Below are 18,860 nucleotides of genomic sequence, written 5' to 3'. Positions count from 1 at the left end.
ACGTCATCAGAGCTGCAGTAGACGTTCGCTACCGAGGCGGACATTTCTTAACTACGAAACACAGATGTACTGCATGGATTCGACGCGTTTTTCATTGCGTAGTTCGCACGGACGAAAGTATTCACAAATTTGTGCGATGTCATCAGAGCTGCTATAAGACTTGTACCCGCTTCGAAGCAGAATCATCATCGTTCTCTGACGAATTACGTTGGGGAGGTCTTATAGGCGAGATTTCTTTTTTTCATTTTCTTTGTCTCGAAAAGACGGTGGGCTGGGTCTAATACGCGAGAGGGTGTAAGACACGAGTAAATTCGGTAATTCATGCTTTAACCCGATGAGTGCTACGGCCGTCTTTATACGGGCTGACGCGACCTTTTCACCAGTCCTATGCCCGTCTATAGATGGTGCATGAGAATTTTAATTTTTTTGAGTTTCCCAGTTCTCTTTCGAGTGTGAATTTGATCTCTGACATGTTCTGTCATCTGTTGTGTATTATGTAGAACTAACTGATCAGAGATTATAGCTTCGGGAAGTAACTTACAGAGCTTTTTGTAGACAATTGTGGAGTTGTTCATCTGTGATGTAAACAAACATGGCGGAACAACATTTTAGTTGCTCTTGCAGCGATGTAATTTTGGATCACAAAATCTTTCAGTTATTAACCACAGCAGAAAGTGATGATGGAGATGATCATTTTAAGGAATTTTTAAGCGATTTTGTAAGTAAGACTGATAGAGTGCCGAGTGTAGGGGCCTTATTTTTTGGTGAAATAAAACTGTTGATTTCGGTGTTAAAACTGACACTATTTCGGTAGATATTTCGTGAAATAAATTGTTATATTGATCGATGTTTCCTGCGAAATCTTCCTTGTAGTAGCGTATGGGGTAAATGTAACTAACTTTGTGATGAGGGGTTTTAAAGTAAACTCTTGTAATATAGCATTGTTATTAAATCTTAGAAAAACCAAATATGCAAATTGTTATAGAAATAAATATATAAATCACTAAATAAACCAAACCCCATGACACTACAGCCCTTGAAGGGCCTTGGTCTACCAAGCGACCGCTGCTCAGTCCGAAGGCCTGCAGATTATGAGGTGGCGTGTGGTCAGCACGACGAATCCTCTCGGCCATTATTCTTGTCTTTCTAGACCGGGGCCGCTATCTCACCGTCAGATAGCTCCTCAATTCTAATTACGTAGGCTGAGTGGACCTCGAACCAGCCCTCAGGTCCAGGTAAAAATCCCTGTCCTGGCCGGGAACCGAACCCGGGGCCTCCGGGTAAGAGGTAGGCACGCTACCCCTATACCACGGGGCCGGCATATAAATCACTGATACTTCAAAATGAAGTTAGGTGATCTGCCCTGTGATATACATTTATACATAACCTACATATTTAGACGTTGAATTACTTGTCTCCAAAGTACAAACTAAGCCTGGTTTCAACATTATCAGGATGCAGAGGTTGTGACAGTCAGACTGTGTCTTTGTGTAAGCAGAGAAGCTCCTCTCGCTGACCACATTAGACGTCGGAAACCGTAAAGCTTGCGAACACTTGGATGTAAATTCACTGTGGTCTTTTATAAAACCTCCTCTAAAACTTTGCTAACACTGTCTTTCACTTCCTCAACCAGATGTGCTTTCATTGCATTTTTCAAAGTAATGTAGCTCTGGAAGATGTTCATGGATATGCTCTTTTTCCCCGGTCAGGGCTGAGTAGCTCAGATGGTTAAAGCGCTGGCTTTCTGACCCCAATTTGGCAGGTTCGATCCTGGCTCAGTCCGGTGGTATTTGAAGGAGTTCAAATACGTCAGCCTCGTGTCACTAGTTTTCTGGCACGTAAAAGAACTCCTGCGGGACAACGTTCCGGTATCTCGGCATCTCCAGAAAACGTAAAAGTGGTTATTGGGACATATAAACAATACCATTATTACTACTCAAACAGGCGATTTATTTACAATAGGCCTACCAATACCACAATATTTTGCAGTAAAGAGAGTATTATTTATCTTTCCTTTAATATTCATTTTCTTCCTCATGCCAGGATTATCCTATTTTTCTAGATACATGTTGGCTTGCATGAATGCTGTTTTTTGTATCTATCACAAATTGCTCTCTATAATTTTTCAACACCTTTACGATATGTAAAGTATCGCTGATTGTTATTTGCCGCTTTGAATTATGTTCATTTGCTTCATTCTGATTCTCTGTAGTGTTTATCGCACGTTTCAACTTTACGAAAATTACCGGTACACTTCTGATACATTAGAATCTTTCTTGCAACGCCAAATACATAGAACCCCTCACTGTTGTATTCTTCGGCCCTCAAAAAGCCTGTTGTGACTTCAGTTTTCCGATAAAGGTTTGTAAGTAACGAACTCTCATTGCGCCCTGCTGTATGTGCGACCGGTCTTGTATCTTGTTACGACCACAACGCTATTTGCTGTTTTTGATAACAGATATTGATTTTTATCGACTGCCTTAGAGATCGCAGAACTGAATACACATACTTTTGATACACAGTGCGTACCGCTTTGTGTGCTTTTGTGTGGGGAATATACAGCGCAATCAAGTAAATGAGAAGGAAACTACAATAGTAAAGTTCTCAGAAGCATTTAAACGTTTATTGGAGAGCTCTTCTGGTGCCATTTTGCATTTTTCACACCAAATGGTGTATATTTCGCGATTATTTGTGCAATTCGCGCAATAAATCATATTTCGCGAGTTCATTTTGCTAAAATACGGTATTTTTAGTACCTGGGAAGTCATATATAGACAAGAAAGAAGATATAAAGAAAACTCGTGCATATCGTTATTACCAAAAAATACGGCCCCTGTGTATGTGAGAGAGAGACAGAACCTCCTTCTAAACGAAATAAGAAAAGCACGGTGAGTACAAAAGCTATTTTATCACTAATTTCGTGGTGGATGGATTACTTTTCTTCACCAGAGTAGTTTCAGGTAACTGTGACAGGCTCTGAGGGCCAAGTAGTGTTTGATGGCAACCCGAAAATCATCGATTTTTTAGAAACTTTTGTGCCAGTGGAATTGGTGCAGATAGTTGAACAAATCGGCATAACCAACAACCAGTAGAAAACATTTAACTATCACCACATTCCAGGTTTGGAAAGTATTTTAAAATATCAACTTATATACTTTTAAGTAGTCACATGTATTAGTTGCCTACAGATTTTAGGAAATAAATATTTTGGGCCCTTTACTTTGTATAAAGATAATGCACGCTTGGGCACGTAAGTGTAATTTTGTTTTCTCTCAAAATAATGTTGAACATAAGTTGAGGATTTTCCATTTGCATTTAGATTTATAAACAACCAACATTTATAAACATTTTAAGCTATTCTCCCCACTGATAAAAACCACCACCATTTATAAACATTTTAAGTTAATCTCCCCACTGATAAGTTAAAAATTGAGACCTTCAAATTTTTTTACTAATGAATTAAAAAACTCAGCACTAAGGTACCAAACAGTCAACTGGTAACTCAGCACTAAAAAGGTTAAACAGGATACTTGTATGGAATAATATCTAATTACATCTTAGTCCAATGATATGTAGATGAACATAACAATCAAGAAGAAATCCATGTTAAAAAACAGCGGGTATGGTGAATATTGGTTTGGAGCATACACAACAGGACTTCCTTGAAAAATTACCCCCTCTAGGGACACGACCTTGACGTTGGTGTAGGGGCTTGAGTGCTTGTTGATCCCGAGGGCTGTGCCAGCTCACGGTTACCCATGCTGGATTGGCCTCAGTGTAGGGCCAGACTAACAAGGTGTCCCCCGAGTTGCCTGAGAGGTGTCTGTGCTCTTTAGATTTCATAACTATTTCTACCCTTCTATACTCAAATTCTTAAATTTCTTTCCTCTTCCTGTCCTGCCAACCTCTCTGCCTCGCGTAGAATAGGATAGTTTGGAGGTTTTATCCTCCCCCAATCGCAAGTTTCGGGTCGTGGCGAGGTGATGCATGGTTACTGGGAGAGTAGTTCTTAGCGGCCCAACCCAATCACAAGTTTCGGGTCGTGGTGAGGTGATGAATGGCTACTGGGAGAGTAGTTCCTAGCGACCCCCCTCCAGATACTGGGCGCCCTCTGGAGTATATAGCCTTGCCTTCGGTACGTGAGGGCTCTGCCGAAGGTCGACCTTTTATATCCCGGGTACTCGTGGGACATGTATGGTTTTTGAGTTTGATTTTGGTTTTAATTCTTCGACGGCTGCGGGCCTTAAAACTGCGTCTTTAAATTGTACCGCAAAGAAATGTGAACGCTTCAACAGAGCTGATGATTTGTTCAATAGGGAAACGTGAGGAAAATCTGCCTCGATTCCTGGTTGCCTCCAGAGTCGATGGACGGAGCTTCCTTCCAGAAAATCCGTTTCTAATCAGTAATGCTGTGGAGGATATTGTTGGTGGAGAGGTTGATGAGATGCGGAAGCTCTGAGGCGGCTCCGTACTTATCAAGGCTAATACGGTTGTACAGAGTAAGAGGTTACTGGAAGCTACAATATTCGGACGAGTACCTGTTAAGGTGGAAAAGCACAAGTCCTTGAACTCCATTAAAGGAGTCATCTTTCACAGGGATTTAGTCAAAGCCTCTGATAATGATCTCATCCGAAGCCTTGCACGTCGGGGAGTTTCGGACGTCAAGAGGCATGTCCGAGCTAATCTTCATGACTCAGGTGCTTTCATACTTACCTTTGACAAACAGACACTGCCCGAACGAATTAAAGTTTCAATGTATACGCTGACAGTTCGACCGTATATTCCAGCGCCTATGCGCTGTTACAACTGCCAACGGTTTGGTCACACATCACCGCGCTGCCAAGGCTCAGCAATGTGTGGGGAATGTGGAAAAGGGGCACATACCGGTGTAGAATGCACACCACCACCCGTTTGTGTAAACTGCACAGGTGAGCATGCCCCGCGATCCAAGAATTGTCCTATATTCAAGGAAGAAAAGAAGATCCAGGAGATTAAGACATTGGATAAACTATCTTATCCAGATGCCCGGAGGAAATTTAAATCAATGGCCCCTCCGGAATTCTCCGTCTCGTTTGCTGAGAAGGCAGCGAAAGTACCAATAACACCAAGTTTTGTAGCAACCGCTCCGGAAGAACCATCAAGTAGCAAGCAGACAGTTCCTCACAGCACCAGTAACCAAGAAAAGAGAGAACAAATCCCAACAAAAGCATCGGTAAGCAAGTTATTATACCAATATAAATGGTCCGTTATTGGAAGCAAGTTATTGCCAAAAAATTCTGGAAAGAGCACTTCTCGGACACCTTCAGGTGGAAAGTCCTCTAGTTCAAGTGCGGGGGGAACGACTTCCCCGAATATGGCTGGAAAACCTTCTTCCAGCCTTCCTACCAAAGCACAGGTCAAGAAGGAGGAGAAAGGGAAGCAACAGCGCTCCCCTAAGAAGTTGGAGAAGTAGTCTTCTCCAACCCCATCGGGGATCACAGGATCCCCGAAGAAGACCGGCAACCAATCTGCCGGTTCTCCTTCAAAGAATAAGGAAACGGCAGGTAAAAACGTGAGGCTCCGACGGTCTCATGTTCGATCCCTTTCTGGGGAACTCAGTTCTCCCATTAAGAAGGCCCACCGTTCAAAATCAGAGAGCACACCATCTACGGAGGGCTCAGCCTCCAAGTCACCCCCAGCTGGGGACACAATGGAGACTGAAGCCATTATTATTGTAGATGGTGATGATGACATAATGGACACCGACAAAGACGGCGGAAATTGGCAGGTAGCTGATAGAAAGAAGGGCGAGCAATTGTCCTAATTTCCTAATGCCACCTATCCACACAATGGCACTATTGCAGAGGAACTGCAGTAGTTATCACTGTCGCCTAGCTGAGTTACAAGAAGTAAGTATAAATAACCACCTAATCGATACTTTATTAATGCCTCAGGCAAAATTGAATAAAATTAAAACTTACAGGACATGTTTCGACCACTTAGTGGTCCTCTTCAGCTGTATAAATAAAGAACTGAAAAGAAGCTAGTTATTGCCAAAAAATCCTGGAAAGAGCACTTCTCGGACACCTTCAGGTGGAAAGTCCTCTAGTTCAAGTGCGGGTGGAACGACTTCCCCGAATATGGCTGGAAAACCTTCTTCCAGCCTTCCTACCAAAGCACAGGAATCTCATTTGAGACCTGGACACGACTATGAGAGGATAGGGTCTTTATTCCAAAGATATATTAGCTGTGGATTGCTCAGCAACTGGGGGCGTTTGTACCCTAGTTCGCTCCGAGATCTTCAGCGAAGAAGTACTGCTCCGTACTCAGCTAGATGCAGTTGCAGTTCGCACTCCGTTGCCAGTAATGTCAACGGTTTGCAACGTGTACTTTCCACCGGACTACGATCTTGAAATGCATGCGCTACAAGATTTGATCGCTCAGTTGCCTCCTCCTTTCCTCATGCTGGGAGATGTGAAAGCCCGTAACACACTATGGGGTTCTCCGTCTTCTATGCTAGGGGGAGGATGCTCGAGCGACTGATCAATCGGTTTGATCTTTGCGTGCTTAATACAGGAGAACCGACACACTTCAGCAACGCACATGGCACATTCTCACACCTGGATGTCACGTTGTGCAGCCGTGCGCTACTTACCCTGCTACGATGGCAAGTACACGATGACCTCTGTGACAGTGACCACTTCCTGATAATTCTATCTATCTTGAATGAAAGACAGTCCGAAGTACCCAAGCGCTGGTTACTTTGGCGGGCAAACTGGCCAGATTTTTCAAAACGCGCAGTGATGGCCGATAATATGCTGGAGTCTGTTGACGACCACGTATCTTCCATTACAACGGGAATTTTGGCTGCTGCAGAGGAAACAATTCCTTCCTCGTCCGGTATTCGTCGCCGGAAACAGGTCCCATGGTGGACGGACGAAATTGCAGCAGCAATACGTGATCGCCGACGGGCTTTTATGCATTATCGTCGGAATCCTACAATGGCCAATCATATCACATTTAAGTGTCTGCGCACGAAGGCCCGTTTTTTGATTCGAGAAGGTAAGAAAGCTACGTGGGAAAATTATGTGTCTTCCATGACGGCAGATAGGCCTACTCTGTCATCACAAGTGTGGACGAAACTCCGCCGTATTGTCGGTGTACAGAATGTGCCCTCAGTACCCGGAATCTCCATTAATCCGTCTGGTATCTTTGGGCATTTAGTGTACCATCTATCACATGTAGTCGACCAACACCATGACTTATCATGCATCCCCACACCATCACAATGACTAGATGTTTCATAGTAGCGGTTGAACATTCTGGTAACAAATCTTTGCCAGGTCGACGACGCACGTATTTGATACCATCACTTCCAAATATTGAAACACGTGTCTCATCACTCCAAATTACCTTGCTCCAGTCCACATCAGTCTATGTTCTGTGTTCCAGAGCCCACTTCACACGTTTCTCCGCTTGTTTTACATTAAGATAAGGCTTTTTTCTTGGCCTCTTGGCTGGCAAAGCATTTGCACACAATTTTCTTCGGACGGCTGTCAGTAATTGTGACTCCAGATGATTCCAGCACTTCGTTAATCTGTTTTGAATACGCCGACGGTCGTGTAACGCAAGGTGGCAAATTCTTCCTTCATCTTGAGCAGAAAGCACAGGTTTTTGTCCAGTTCTTTTTTGCTAGGGGCTTGACGTCGCACCGACACAGATAGGTCTTATGGCGACGATGGGATAGGAAAGGCTTAGGAGTTGGAAGGAAGCGGCCGTGGCCTTAATTAAGGTACAGCCCCAGCATTTGCCTGGTGTGAAAATGGGAAACCACGGAAAACCATCTTCAGGGCTGCCGATAATGGGGCTCGAACCTACTATCTCCCGGATGCAAGCTCACAGCCGCGCGCCTCTACAAGCACGGCCAACTCGCCCGGATTTGTCCAGTTCTAGGAGCAGTTTTAGTACTCTTGGGTATCTTCTAACGTTCCTACAACTTCCTTACACCTGACTTAGCAGTACCACCATCCAGTCTTACTGCAATCTTTTCAAACGTATACGCTTCCTCACGTAAAGTTACAGCTCTACTACGTTTAGATGGTGACCAGTCAATCCGTTTCTTGGGCGTAGGAGTCATTCTTCACTGAAAGGACTGCTAACAAGTTGAAGAAATGTTCACTCAAACACCAAAATGTAAGACTTTTTCAGATCACAGCAAGAAGCACACTAAAGCACACCAGTCATTCAGTAATCTTAGAATGTTACTAACAATGACATCAGCTACAGTATACCATACGATAATAAAGGGAACGGGAAGGAAACCTGAGCTCAAGAAATGAATAAGATTTTTCCACTCTTTTCACATCAACATTGGTACGTAACAGTGAGAGTAAAATTGCAATAAAACCAACAATGCACATAACTAAGTTGTCATAAACAATTAACAGTGTTGTACAGTGTCATAAACAACTGAAGAAAATCAGCTATATACTCTCAGTAATTATTTATCCTGTGATATATGGTTGAATCCAACCTATAACAAAAAGTGCCCAGAATTATGTCCACTAGTATATATCTAAACTTCAAAATTGATCCATTGCCATGAATTCTGCAATGTAATCTCTAACATTCTGGCAAATACTTTAGCACAGTAAGCATAGGGCAGGAATTGGCAGTATTGCAGAACGTAATTGCAGAATCAGCTGAGAAAACCAATGGTTTTGAGAAAATATAAGCTGACTGGTTTGATGACAAGTACAATAATATTTTGTGTCATCAGTACCAACTGAGAAGCCCCGCTGTTCCTAGGCCTTCCTTTTCACATCTCGGATAGGTGAAAGTCAAGGGCACGTTTAGCTACAAAGTTTTCACTCTGTTTGTTCAATTCCTTCGTCCTGAACCTTCTGCACGATTTTTGCCTTCATGTGCAGCCTTCTTCTGATGTGCCCATTTCGGTTGTGATCTTTTGTTGAGTAGCAATTATCTACTTTCAATAGATTTACCAGGATCTTCCTCAGTAGCTAAGTTTATCAAAGGAACTTGGTTGGTTTTGGGAGTAGCAGCCCAGTCCCAGACAACAATTGACTAACTCTATTAGATATGTCTGACAGATGTTCAACTAAATTGCTAGCCTCCTTAGCATGATCCTCCTTCAACTTTAGAGACAATAGGTCCCTAGCCCTATTACAGAAATAAAACAGTCTAGCCTGTACTCTCTTAAGTTTGTTGGTAGAGGGATAGCTCACTTCAAAAAAACTAACTACAGACGCTAGCTCGGTGGTATTGTCTGTGATAGTGGATAGAGCCTCATCAATATCTTTTTCCCCCAAAACTGGGCTACAGATACGCAGTTCTAAGGACTCCTTAAGTTGGGCAATATCTGCCACAACAGTGCCTCCAGATTGGACGTTTCTAATGAAGAGCTCATAGATCAATTCTTCCTTGTTCAAGTACCCGGGAGCGTGGACTTCGCGAGGACCACAGATGTTGACAGAAAAAGTTAATAATTTGGAAAATTCCCAGCAACCGAGAAAATTCTTAGAGTTCGGAGCTAATCCTACGTTTAGCCATCAAAAGTTCTTTGAGCATCAAGCTCCAAATTTACAATTTTACAACGTCGCTAATGTAGCGTTTAGTTATATAATGTGAGATATCTCCTAATAAATAATTTTCCAGAGCACTTTGCTCCAACCATTACAATTTACGGCCTTCCAAAGGCACCACTTCATTATTGCACTAATTTCAGAAAAGAGCTTACATGCTCTCCAAATTTTACCAAGGAGGCTGGCTCCCAATTTCTTACAGCCCACTCAATGGAACTTTACACAGAATCTTACAATTTCTGTACCAGGTGAATGCAGTATGGATGGCTATACCCCAGAACGGCTTTTGCGCCTTATACGCGTCGATGCCATCATACAATGGAACAAGTTATCAGTGCCCATGGTGGACCCAGTGCCTACTAGGCAACAGGACACAAGTTTAACCTAGGTGACTGAAATGCTAATTGTTTCTACAGAACATGCTAATGAACATGTCCTGTGCATAAGAACTTCTATCTCTAGTCTTTTAACCCTTTCCGGGTCACGGCGCAATATATTGCGCCTTGCGGGAAGTGCCCCAGCAGTTACGGCGCAATATATTGCGTGTCGAACTTCCAAGCATCATATCTTCGCTTCTCTTTGACTTTCAGCAGTGATTGAAGAATTTGTCGTATCTGCCATCTATCGGCTATATTACGGAAGCTTGCTCTAATTTGTATTCTCTTTGGGAACGCTGTTAACTTAAATTTTTTTATGTGAATGTCTACCACACTTGCGAGTCAATGCGATCTGATAAACATGGCTGCTCGCAGGCAAGCGGAAGTTTTTGAAAGGTGATGAAAAAATGTTTGAAATATTAATGAATGATGAAAGTGAGGGTTCAGATTTGTGTGAAATTGACTTAGAAAGTGTTGATGATATTGTGCCCGAAGTTTCAACTGGTGACGATGAAGGTGTAAGTGACAATGATGAAGAATTATAACCAGCTACCGCGAAGAGGCAGAAACGAAATGTATCAACTGATCATCGGGTCTGGGAAAAAGAAACGGGTATTAATAAATTTTTACCTACTGATTTCGGCTATAAGCCTGATCTTGCCGGAATCCAGGATCAATCTTTGAATGAAAACTCTCCAGAACTAGACATTTTCAAAATAATTTTTCCGCATACCTTAGTGGAAAAAATAGTCATAGGAACGAACTTGTATCACTCGCAATATGTAGAGAATAATTAGATCCTTTCTCCCACATCCCGAGCGTCAAAATGGACTGATGTTACTGTCGAAGAAATATATTTGTTTTAGCAATATGTATTAATGGGTCATGTAAACAAACATACCTTGCAAGAATATTGGTTTGTGCTCAGCCCTGTGCTTTGAGGAATATCAAACAAAAAAACTTTTAAGCAGGTAAATTGTGTGATATTGTTGTTTTTCATTTCATTCATCTGTATTTTATCCATTTTTGTGAATATAATGTCCAATGAGTGTGTTTTGCTATTTATAGAGAGATTTATTTATGTGCCTGTAAAAACCTAAATTGTGGGGTATGTGAGCGTTTAGAAAACCCGACCTTGAAAGGGTTAAGGTGTTCTTATTTTTATGAAGATGAGTGAAGAATCAATGTCTTAGGCTGATTCTCCACGAGCAGGTAAAACGCCGCTGTTCGCCCGCTACAAACCCGCTTGCGGAACAGAACTATGGGGTATATGTTGAGTTGTCTACACGGGCGGTTTGCACGCCGCGGGTGGACGCGTTCATGAGCGGGCAGGCAGGTCTAACGCCAGCAGAGGCGTCATTCCCGCTAGCGATAGAACAGCGAGTCATACTCCACGTGGCGGCAGTGAGCAGTTCACCCGCCTGTGTCGCACGATAGGAACTGCCTGAAGTGTAGTATATTCTTTATTAGCTGATGTACCCGTGCTTCGCTACGGAATTCTACATTGTATACAGAAGTATAGGTTAGGTAGTGTACACGTTGTGAGCAAGATTGTATCAAATTCCATAGCTCCTAACGTTACCCTAGAAAGGCGACGGGAAAGTCACCAAACATCTTTTCTCATATGAAGACTGTGTTAGGGAATATTCATAGTAACGATAGGCCCGCTTGCCTACAATCAGTCACAATCAGGTTGGGGAGTTTAGATTATAATGGCAGACACTGCCTTTTTACATCCTCAGAAAGACTGTCTTAGTCATTTTCCGAACTGAAATGAACATAGGTCATTACAAACATGTCAGTAGGAATGGCGCGATTAAAAGCAATGTTTTCATATGAAATACTCGATCAAATGAAAAACCACGCATTTTCTCACTTTTAACGAACAGAACTCCGCTGCCGATCAAACAATCCAAATTTTCAGAGCCTGAATGACCAAGCCGCAGACAGCCGTGATCCGTGAACACTCTTCTTCTTTTTTTCGGCGGGGATGGGGGAGGGTCGAATAGTGGAGAGTTCCAGGGCAAAAACTATGCCCTTTTACTAATCTGTTTCCTAGGAATACATGATGAATCGGAAAATCTCAATTCATTACACTGGCGGGGGAAGAAACTATGTGACTTGGAGGCAAATTCTTCCTCAAAGCTAGAGGAGAAAGCACCTCTTCACGGATAATTTGGAATAAAATGAATATAGATTTAATAAAAGTGAAGCAGAAGAAGCTTTTCTTACGAAACGGCTCTTTTCAGGGTTGAATTTTGAATTATTTAGTGAATTGTGGTTCTATAATTTGGAGTAGGCCTAAACTGTAATTCTTTGCTTTTGTTTTTGTTTTGCAAGTTGCTTTACTTCGCACCGACACAGATAGGTCTTATGGCGACGATGGGACAGGAAAGGGCTAGGAGTGGAAAGGAAGCGACCGTGGCCTTAATTAAAGTACATCCCCAGCAAATTCTAATCCTAGACCAGGTCATACTACTACTACTACTACTACTACTACTAAGTGAGCCTCTAACTTACATTGTCCAGTGGTGAGCCGATTCGATAACGCAGGGTGAATCCACCAACGTCTTTTCTTACCAGGTTCATTTTTTAATATTGCTAATAACTGTAGGTGAACAGCTCCGACAACACAACCTATTCGTACGACATCCATCATTATATTATGGCAGGTTTATCGCTGGTGGAGAATGGCTGCGTGTGTCGCCGGCGTTTTTGGCGCTGTTTACAGGCGTCAATTTAACCGCTCGTGTAGAATAGGCAAAAAGTTTGAGCGGTCAGGCGGGCGAACAGCGGCGTTTTACCTGCTCGTGGAGAATCAGCCTTAATGATTGTGACCACCAGGCGTGCAGTTTTTCATGTTTTTTCTGGTAAAAATGTTTTTTATCTAGGACAATAATTTAATAATTGTAGCCTAACTTAAGACAAAGCATCTGTGAAAATCCAAGAAACTACAGTTTTCAACTTTTCACCTTATGTCTGTATCAGTATTATGCAACATACAAGTTTCAAGTTTCTGTCAACAACAGTTTTTGAAATATTATAAAAATTAATGACCTGGCAAGTTTGTGGTGCGGTTAGGGGCGCGCGGCTGTGAGCTTTTATCCGGTGGATAGTGGGTTCGAATCCCACTGTCAGTAGCCCTGAAGATGGCTTTCCGTGGTTTCCCATTTTCACACCAAGCAAATGCTGGGGCTGTGCCTTAATTAAGGCCACGGCCGCTTCCTATCCCATCATCACCATAAGACCTATCTGTGTTGGTGCAGCGTAAAGCTAGTAGCAAAGAAAGAAATTATCAAAACTTTAAAATTTTTGACATATTTACTTAATGTTCCTCAGACCAAATGGCTCAACAAATCTGGCTGAAAATTTTATCTCAATTTTAAAATACTAATGTAAAAGATGTGATGTGGGTTTTGACAAATTTTAACTACACTAAAAGAAAAAAATCACATAGGCACAACTCAATTTTTATGTTTTATGGTGATCATGATGGAAAAAAAAGGCATTTGCTCCCAATTATTGTATGTATTGTATTATTTGTGCATCAGTTTGTTATTCTGTTGTATCCAAAATTATCCTAAGAGTTTCAAGTAGATTGGTTGAAAATTGTGGCATGTGGAGCATTTTGAATCTTGACCACTGCTCGGAATTTTTTTTTTAGAAATATGAGATTGAAATTTAAGAGATGAACAATAGTACATTATCTGAATGGAATCGACTTGTAACTTCCCAGCACCATTTATTGTACCCTGTGCTGCCTTCTTCCTACTCTTACTAATAGTTGTTGAGAGTTGTAGTTTCCTTTGGGCTGTTTTTGAACCTTGTTTTCCAGACGCTTCACTGTGGTCAAGTCTACACTTGTCCCTCAATATACTAGGGGCTTTAGATGGTCGATATTTAAATAAAAGCGCAAACAGAATGTACAGGGTATGAACATTGCAAAAATGTGAGAAGCCAAAAATGGAGTTTTCTCATAATTTTTATCAAAAATCACTGATATATTCCCTTAACATGTCATTGGTAATAATATATTTACAAATAAAATAGGTTTTTAAAGGACATTTCCATTTGGAAGTAGATATGTTCTGTATGGATTTCTTGAAGGAATTGATAAAAGTTGTGTGTTAGTAATTTGATTTATGTTCACAGGATATGGTGAAGTTCTTGAATCCATATTGCCGGGTGTGTAAACAAAGATTCAATACACCAATGTTTTATGAACATCATCTGTGTTCCTTGGATCACATCAAGGTTTGTTGGCTTTTACAAATTATCATGTAATTTAGTTTTCTCATTACTTATAAAAACCTATACCAATTTAGTAACATTTAGTTTTCAAAGATAATGGATTTTTGTATATTATTTGGAGTCAGTTGATAATTCTTAAATGTGAACTGTAATAAATCTGACCTGAGTCCACTAATTACCTTTTGCAAGATACAGTCATTTCTTTTAGTGATTCTTATAATTTTCTGAAATCATAACCCTCATTTCATTCATTTACTAAATTTGTGTTTAAACTGACTTTTAATATTTGGCAGTAGGTGGATAATGAGAAAAGGTATTACAGTGGAACCTTGATTCTCCATTTTTGGATGGACCCCCGTGGAAAAAAAAACATACAACACGGGAAAATGGAAAATCGAGGTACGAATGAACTAGCAACAATTTGGCTAAACATCACAAAAAAACAAAAACAAAAAAAGAAATATGTATACTTACAATCTTACGAACACCCCTAAACCAAACGAAACTAGAGCCCCAATAGTCGTTCCGCCTACCAAGCGACTACTGCTCGGTCCGAAGGCCTGCAGATTACGAGGTAAGGCATATTCAGTGCGACGAATCCTCTTGGTCGTTATACCTGCCCCTCTAGATTGGGTCGTTATCTCACCATTAAATAGCGCCTTGATTAAAGGTAATCATAGAATGAGTGAACCTGGAACCAGCCCTCATATCCAGGTAAAAATGCCTGACCTGGCCGGGAATATAACCCGGGCCCTCCGGGTGAGAGTCAGGCAAGTTCGACCACAGAGCCGGCTTCAAACATTAATTACTGGTACGCAACTTTAAAATCTCGGAACTTTACATTCAGTTTTACTGGGGAAACTTCGTCAGTTTCCTCTGAAAACTTCTTTCAGTTCAGCAACTTATTAGTCAAACTGTTCAAAAAAACTTAGTAACATAAAGCCAAACAAAAATCTACCACAGGTAGTTTCTAATTCTCTAATCTAATAAAACAAAGCTCATTGGATACAACAGCACCCAACATTGTGGCGAAATCCCTTTTGGTTTTAATCTTCCATTGTAATTTGGTCGCCGGTATACTGTTCATAGTCAGTTTATGGAAATCTTGTACCGCGTAAATTAGGCCTACATTGACTTTTAAAGGTTATGTTGAACTCGAGAATATGATTTTGAATGCAAGTATAAATTCTCAAGTTCTCGAATGCATTAAATTTAATTCTGCCGGTCACTAATTACTAGAGCCCAGATTTCCATGCACTATAAAATCTCAAAATATGCATGCATTCATGCACTATCAATTGGCGGAATATGCATAATAAGCCAGAAAATAGCCACTATCAAAAGTCAGTTCTATTTGTTATATTTTCATTTCCTTCTACAGCTAATTTCTCCACATTTTCTTCATTTAATTTAATTCGTTTATCTGACAGAACATCCTGAACACAGAAAATGATCTTCCTACATCACAAGAAGTGACAGGTTCATATTTAAATGAAGACATTTAGGACAAAGTATATCTGAAATTATTTTTTTTCAAAAATTAACTTAGAATTACCTTTCTCTCAATCCATGTAGAGAGAATCACCTTTCTCTCAATCCATATGGAGACGAGGTCTCTTCGTAGACTTCTAACAGGTGGCTTGACATCAACACTTCACAGCACAGTCCAACACTAAATTACAATTTGAAGCGTGTAAGCATGCTGCTTTCCAACTCACTTCTTTTCTCAATTATTTGGCCTTAGATATGCGACTAGTGAGAGTCGAGTAGGAATTCCAGAAAAACAATACAGGATACAGTGCAAAATCAAGTTTTGTAAGTTGCTATCTCAGTAACGCAACGTCACGGAAGTGTGATTCAAGTTTTAATTTCTTCGTCTATCGTAGACGAAAAAAGAAATTGCTTGTCATTTAGTAATGCAAAATTTAGGGTTCAGTTTTTACTGGGACAAGTTATTTCTTAGGATTAGAGCGGTTGACGCGGAGTCTTCCTGCTTATATCAGTGTTTACTCAAGCAACAGATAAGTGCTTGGCTAACTGTACTATAGGACCTCTATGCATCTAACTTTGGATGTCAAGTAATATGCCAGGAATACATTTTCTTTCACTCTCAATGATAGACAAATAACATCCACATACTGTCCCAAATTTTGCAAACCAGTGTTCAATAAAGGCACTATCATGCAAGTTAACATAATATATGGGTCAGAGTCAGAAGAGAAGTCATATAATCCAATGTAAACGTCCAATTATTCGCTATTAAATCAGAAATGTTCAAAATTTGTATTATGCATGAATTTTCTCCCAAGAAGGGCAAAACATCCAATGATGCATGGAAAAAGTACGGTTGTTTGGAACTGGTTAGTCATGAAACGAATATTTGCAAAGTTTCCGAAGTGTAACCAGCTTATTTAGGAACATGCATTTGCATGAAAATTCGGGCTCTACTAATTACAATAAAGTACCGGTTCTACCACCTACTGGTAAAGTAGCGCTTAAATTGCCCCCCACGTAAAAGGATGTTTCTGTTTGACCACTTCCGGGTAGCGCTATCGGCAGAATAAATCATCATTACCCGGCGCGTAATTTATCGGCCAATTCGAGGGCCCGATAAAGACTACCTGCCGGGCAAGTTTTGAGAGCTGAACATTATTAGCTGTATTTCTGGTGACATACAACTCAAATTAGTCAGTATACTGAAAAAAGCATTATACTGTAACAGTGATCGATGTTGTATTGCAGGATTTTGAACATTAATGCTTCCTTTGAGTTGCAACGGTCACAGCAGCCTCTCGCATTGATAGCGTAGGGAACACATTTCATACGTCAAGCTTGCGCAAAGTAACTCTAAAAAGATATAAAATCAGGACCTATTTGGAAATAATTTCAAATGGGATTTAATTTTGTACTTTTTTCAGTTTTCAGACACCAGGTATAACTCACTCCTATGTATCCCACTTACCCAAAACTTCCTTGTAGCATAATGGCTAACGCGCTCAGTTCATAATACGAGGTTTGCAGGTTCGAGTCTTCATTATGACGAATCTTTTTTATTTTCATTATTAACGTTGTATTAATCTGTATGCCTTTTTACTTACGTTCTTTTGTTAATATATTTCATTGAAATGTTTAATCACAATATTATGTCTACTAGCAAAATGCTTTATATGTGTGCTACTTATAGAAAGCGATGTTGCAATTAATATAGCATATAGAACTGTCGCCCAGGTAGCAGTTTCCCTATCAGTTTTTTACACAGTGTTCTTGTAAATGATTTCGAAAAAATTGGAAACTATTCCATTCCCGAATTCCTCTTCCTATGATGGATATTTACCCCGATTAGTTCTTTAACTGTACATTCCAATTTTATCTTCATAAAGTTAAACATTAGAATGAAATGCATTATCAATAAATAGAAGCATGTGGAACGAAACGAGGTCACAGAGCTAGTTTCAAATGGAGCATCGTGGAGACTTAATCAATTCACAGAAGCCTAGGACAGAATGCTCAAAGGCAGTAAGTCCATACGGAAGATGTGGGTGTATATACGTTTTTTTTTTCTTCTATTGCTTTACGTCTTCTTATGGTGACGATGGGAAAGGAAAGGCCTAGGAATGGGAAGGAAGTGGCCGTTTTAAGGTACAGCCACAGCATTTGCCTGGTGTGAAAATGGGAAACCACGGAAAACCATCTTCAGGGCTGCCTACAGTGAGGTTTGAACCCTCTATCTCCCGATTACTGGATACTGGCCACGCTTAAGCGACCGCAGCTATCGAGCTCGGTGGTGTATATATGTATATGGAAGCGCGTGAAAAAGAGTTAAGAATAACGGCAGGGAACGAAAATAAATTTTTTAATGTAAATTAGAAAGACAATGAAAACCTGCGTACCTTCTATTACGGAGGAAGCAATTTGACCAATCTACTACAAGAATACTTGTTACAAGACACGTTATAACTGGAGTAAGAAAATGTAATCTCGAGATTTTAATCCCAATAAGGTATTGATTTTGAAGCTCAGATTAAAATCACGAAAGCTTGACATGAATCGTTGGCCATAACTCTTTAGACTCCCCTTATTAGGCTTTTTGATGACAATCAACACATGCAAGCGCAGGAAAATAAGACAATCAAAATGTGTTTCATACATCTGACGATAGATAGCACCACACTCGAAAGCGAGAAGTCGCTGAAAATCAGTCTGGCCAACTCCGTGTATCAGTGTCTAACTCCAGGTAGCTACCCAGTGCTTGCGCGGAGGTGGTTGCATGCAAGGCAAAGTACCAGCTGATTTACATCCCCAGGTAGTTTACCTCCCGGCCAGCTGCCAGCCACTTCAGAAATTACTGTTACTTGCGACCTTGAGCTCAGGTGGAAAGCACGGTTGCTATACAAGTCAGTAGGAGTGCGAAATGATACAAAGTTATCAAATGTAATCTGCGCAGATAAAACGACTGCGTTTTTTAATAACATTTTGACACAAAAGCGTGAAATTCCCAGTCTTATATTAAGACCGATGACACATATAAAATTATATATGACTTAGGAAGAGTGGAGGTGGTTTAGGAGGGGAAGAGGGCTTAAGGTGGGGTTGAAGGGTGCGGGAGAAAGGGTAATTGTCTCGGAAAAGTACCTTTGATTAAATTTAGGAT

At 40.8% G+C, this 18,860-nt stretch overlaps 1 protein-coding gene across 1 annotated transcript in view; it reads left to right on the top strand.

The window, feature by feature from the left end:
• Positions 1-18,860, top strand: part of LOC136878884 (zinc finger protein on ecdysone puffs) — a 304,897-nt gene that overhangs the window by 203,809 nt on the left and 82,228 nt on the right. Inside the window, exon 9 of the mRNA XM_068228845.1 lies at positions 14,111-14,212. Coding sequence (XP_068084946.1) covers positions 14,111-14,212 — 102 coding nt within the window. The remainder of the gene's footprint in view (positions 1-14,110; positions 14,213-18,860) is intronic.

Source organism: Anabrus simplex, chromosome 8 (genome assembly GCF_040414725.1).
Source record: "Anabrus simplex isolate iqAnaSimp1 chromosome 8, ASM4041472v1, whole genome shotgun sequence".
NCBI classification, from domain to species: Eukaryota; Metazoa; Arthropoda; class Insecta; order Orthoptera; family Tettigoniidae; genus Anabrus; species Anabrus simplex.
This window is presented reverse-complemented; position numbering and strand designations above follow the sequence as displayed.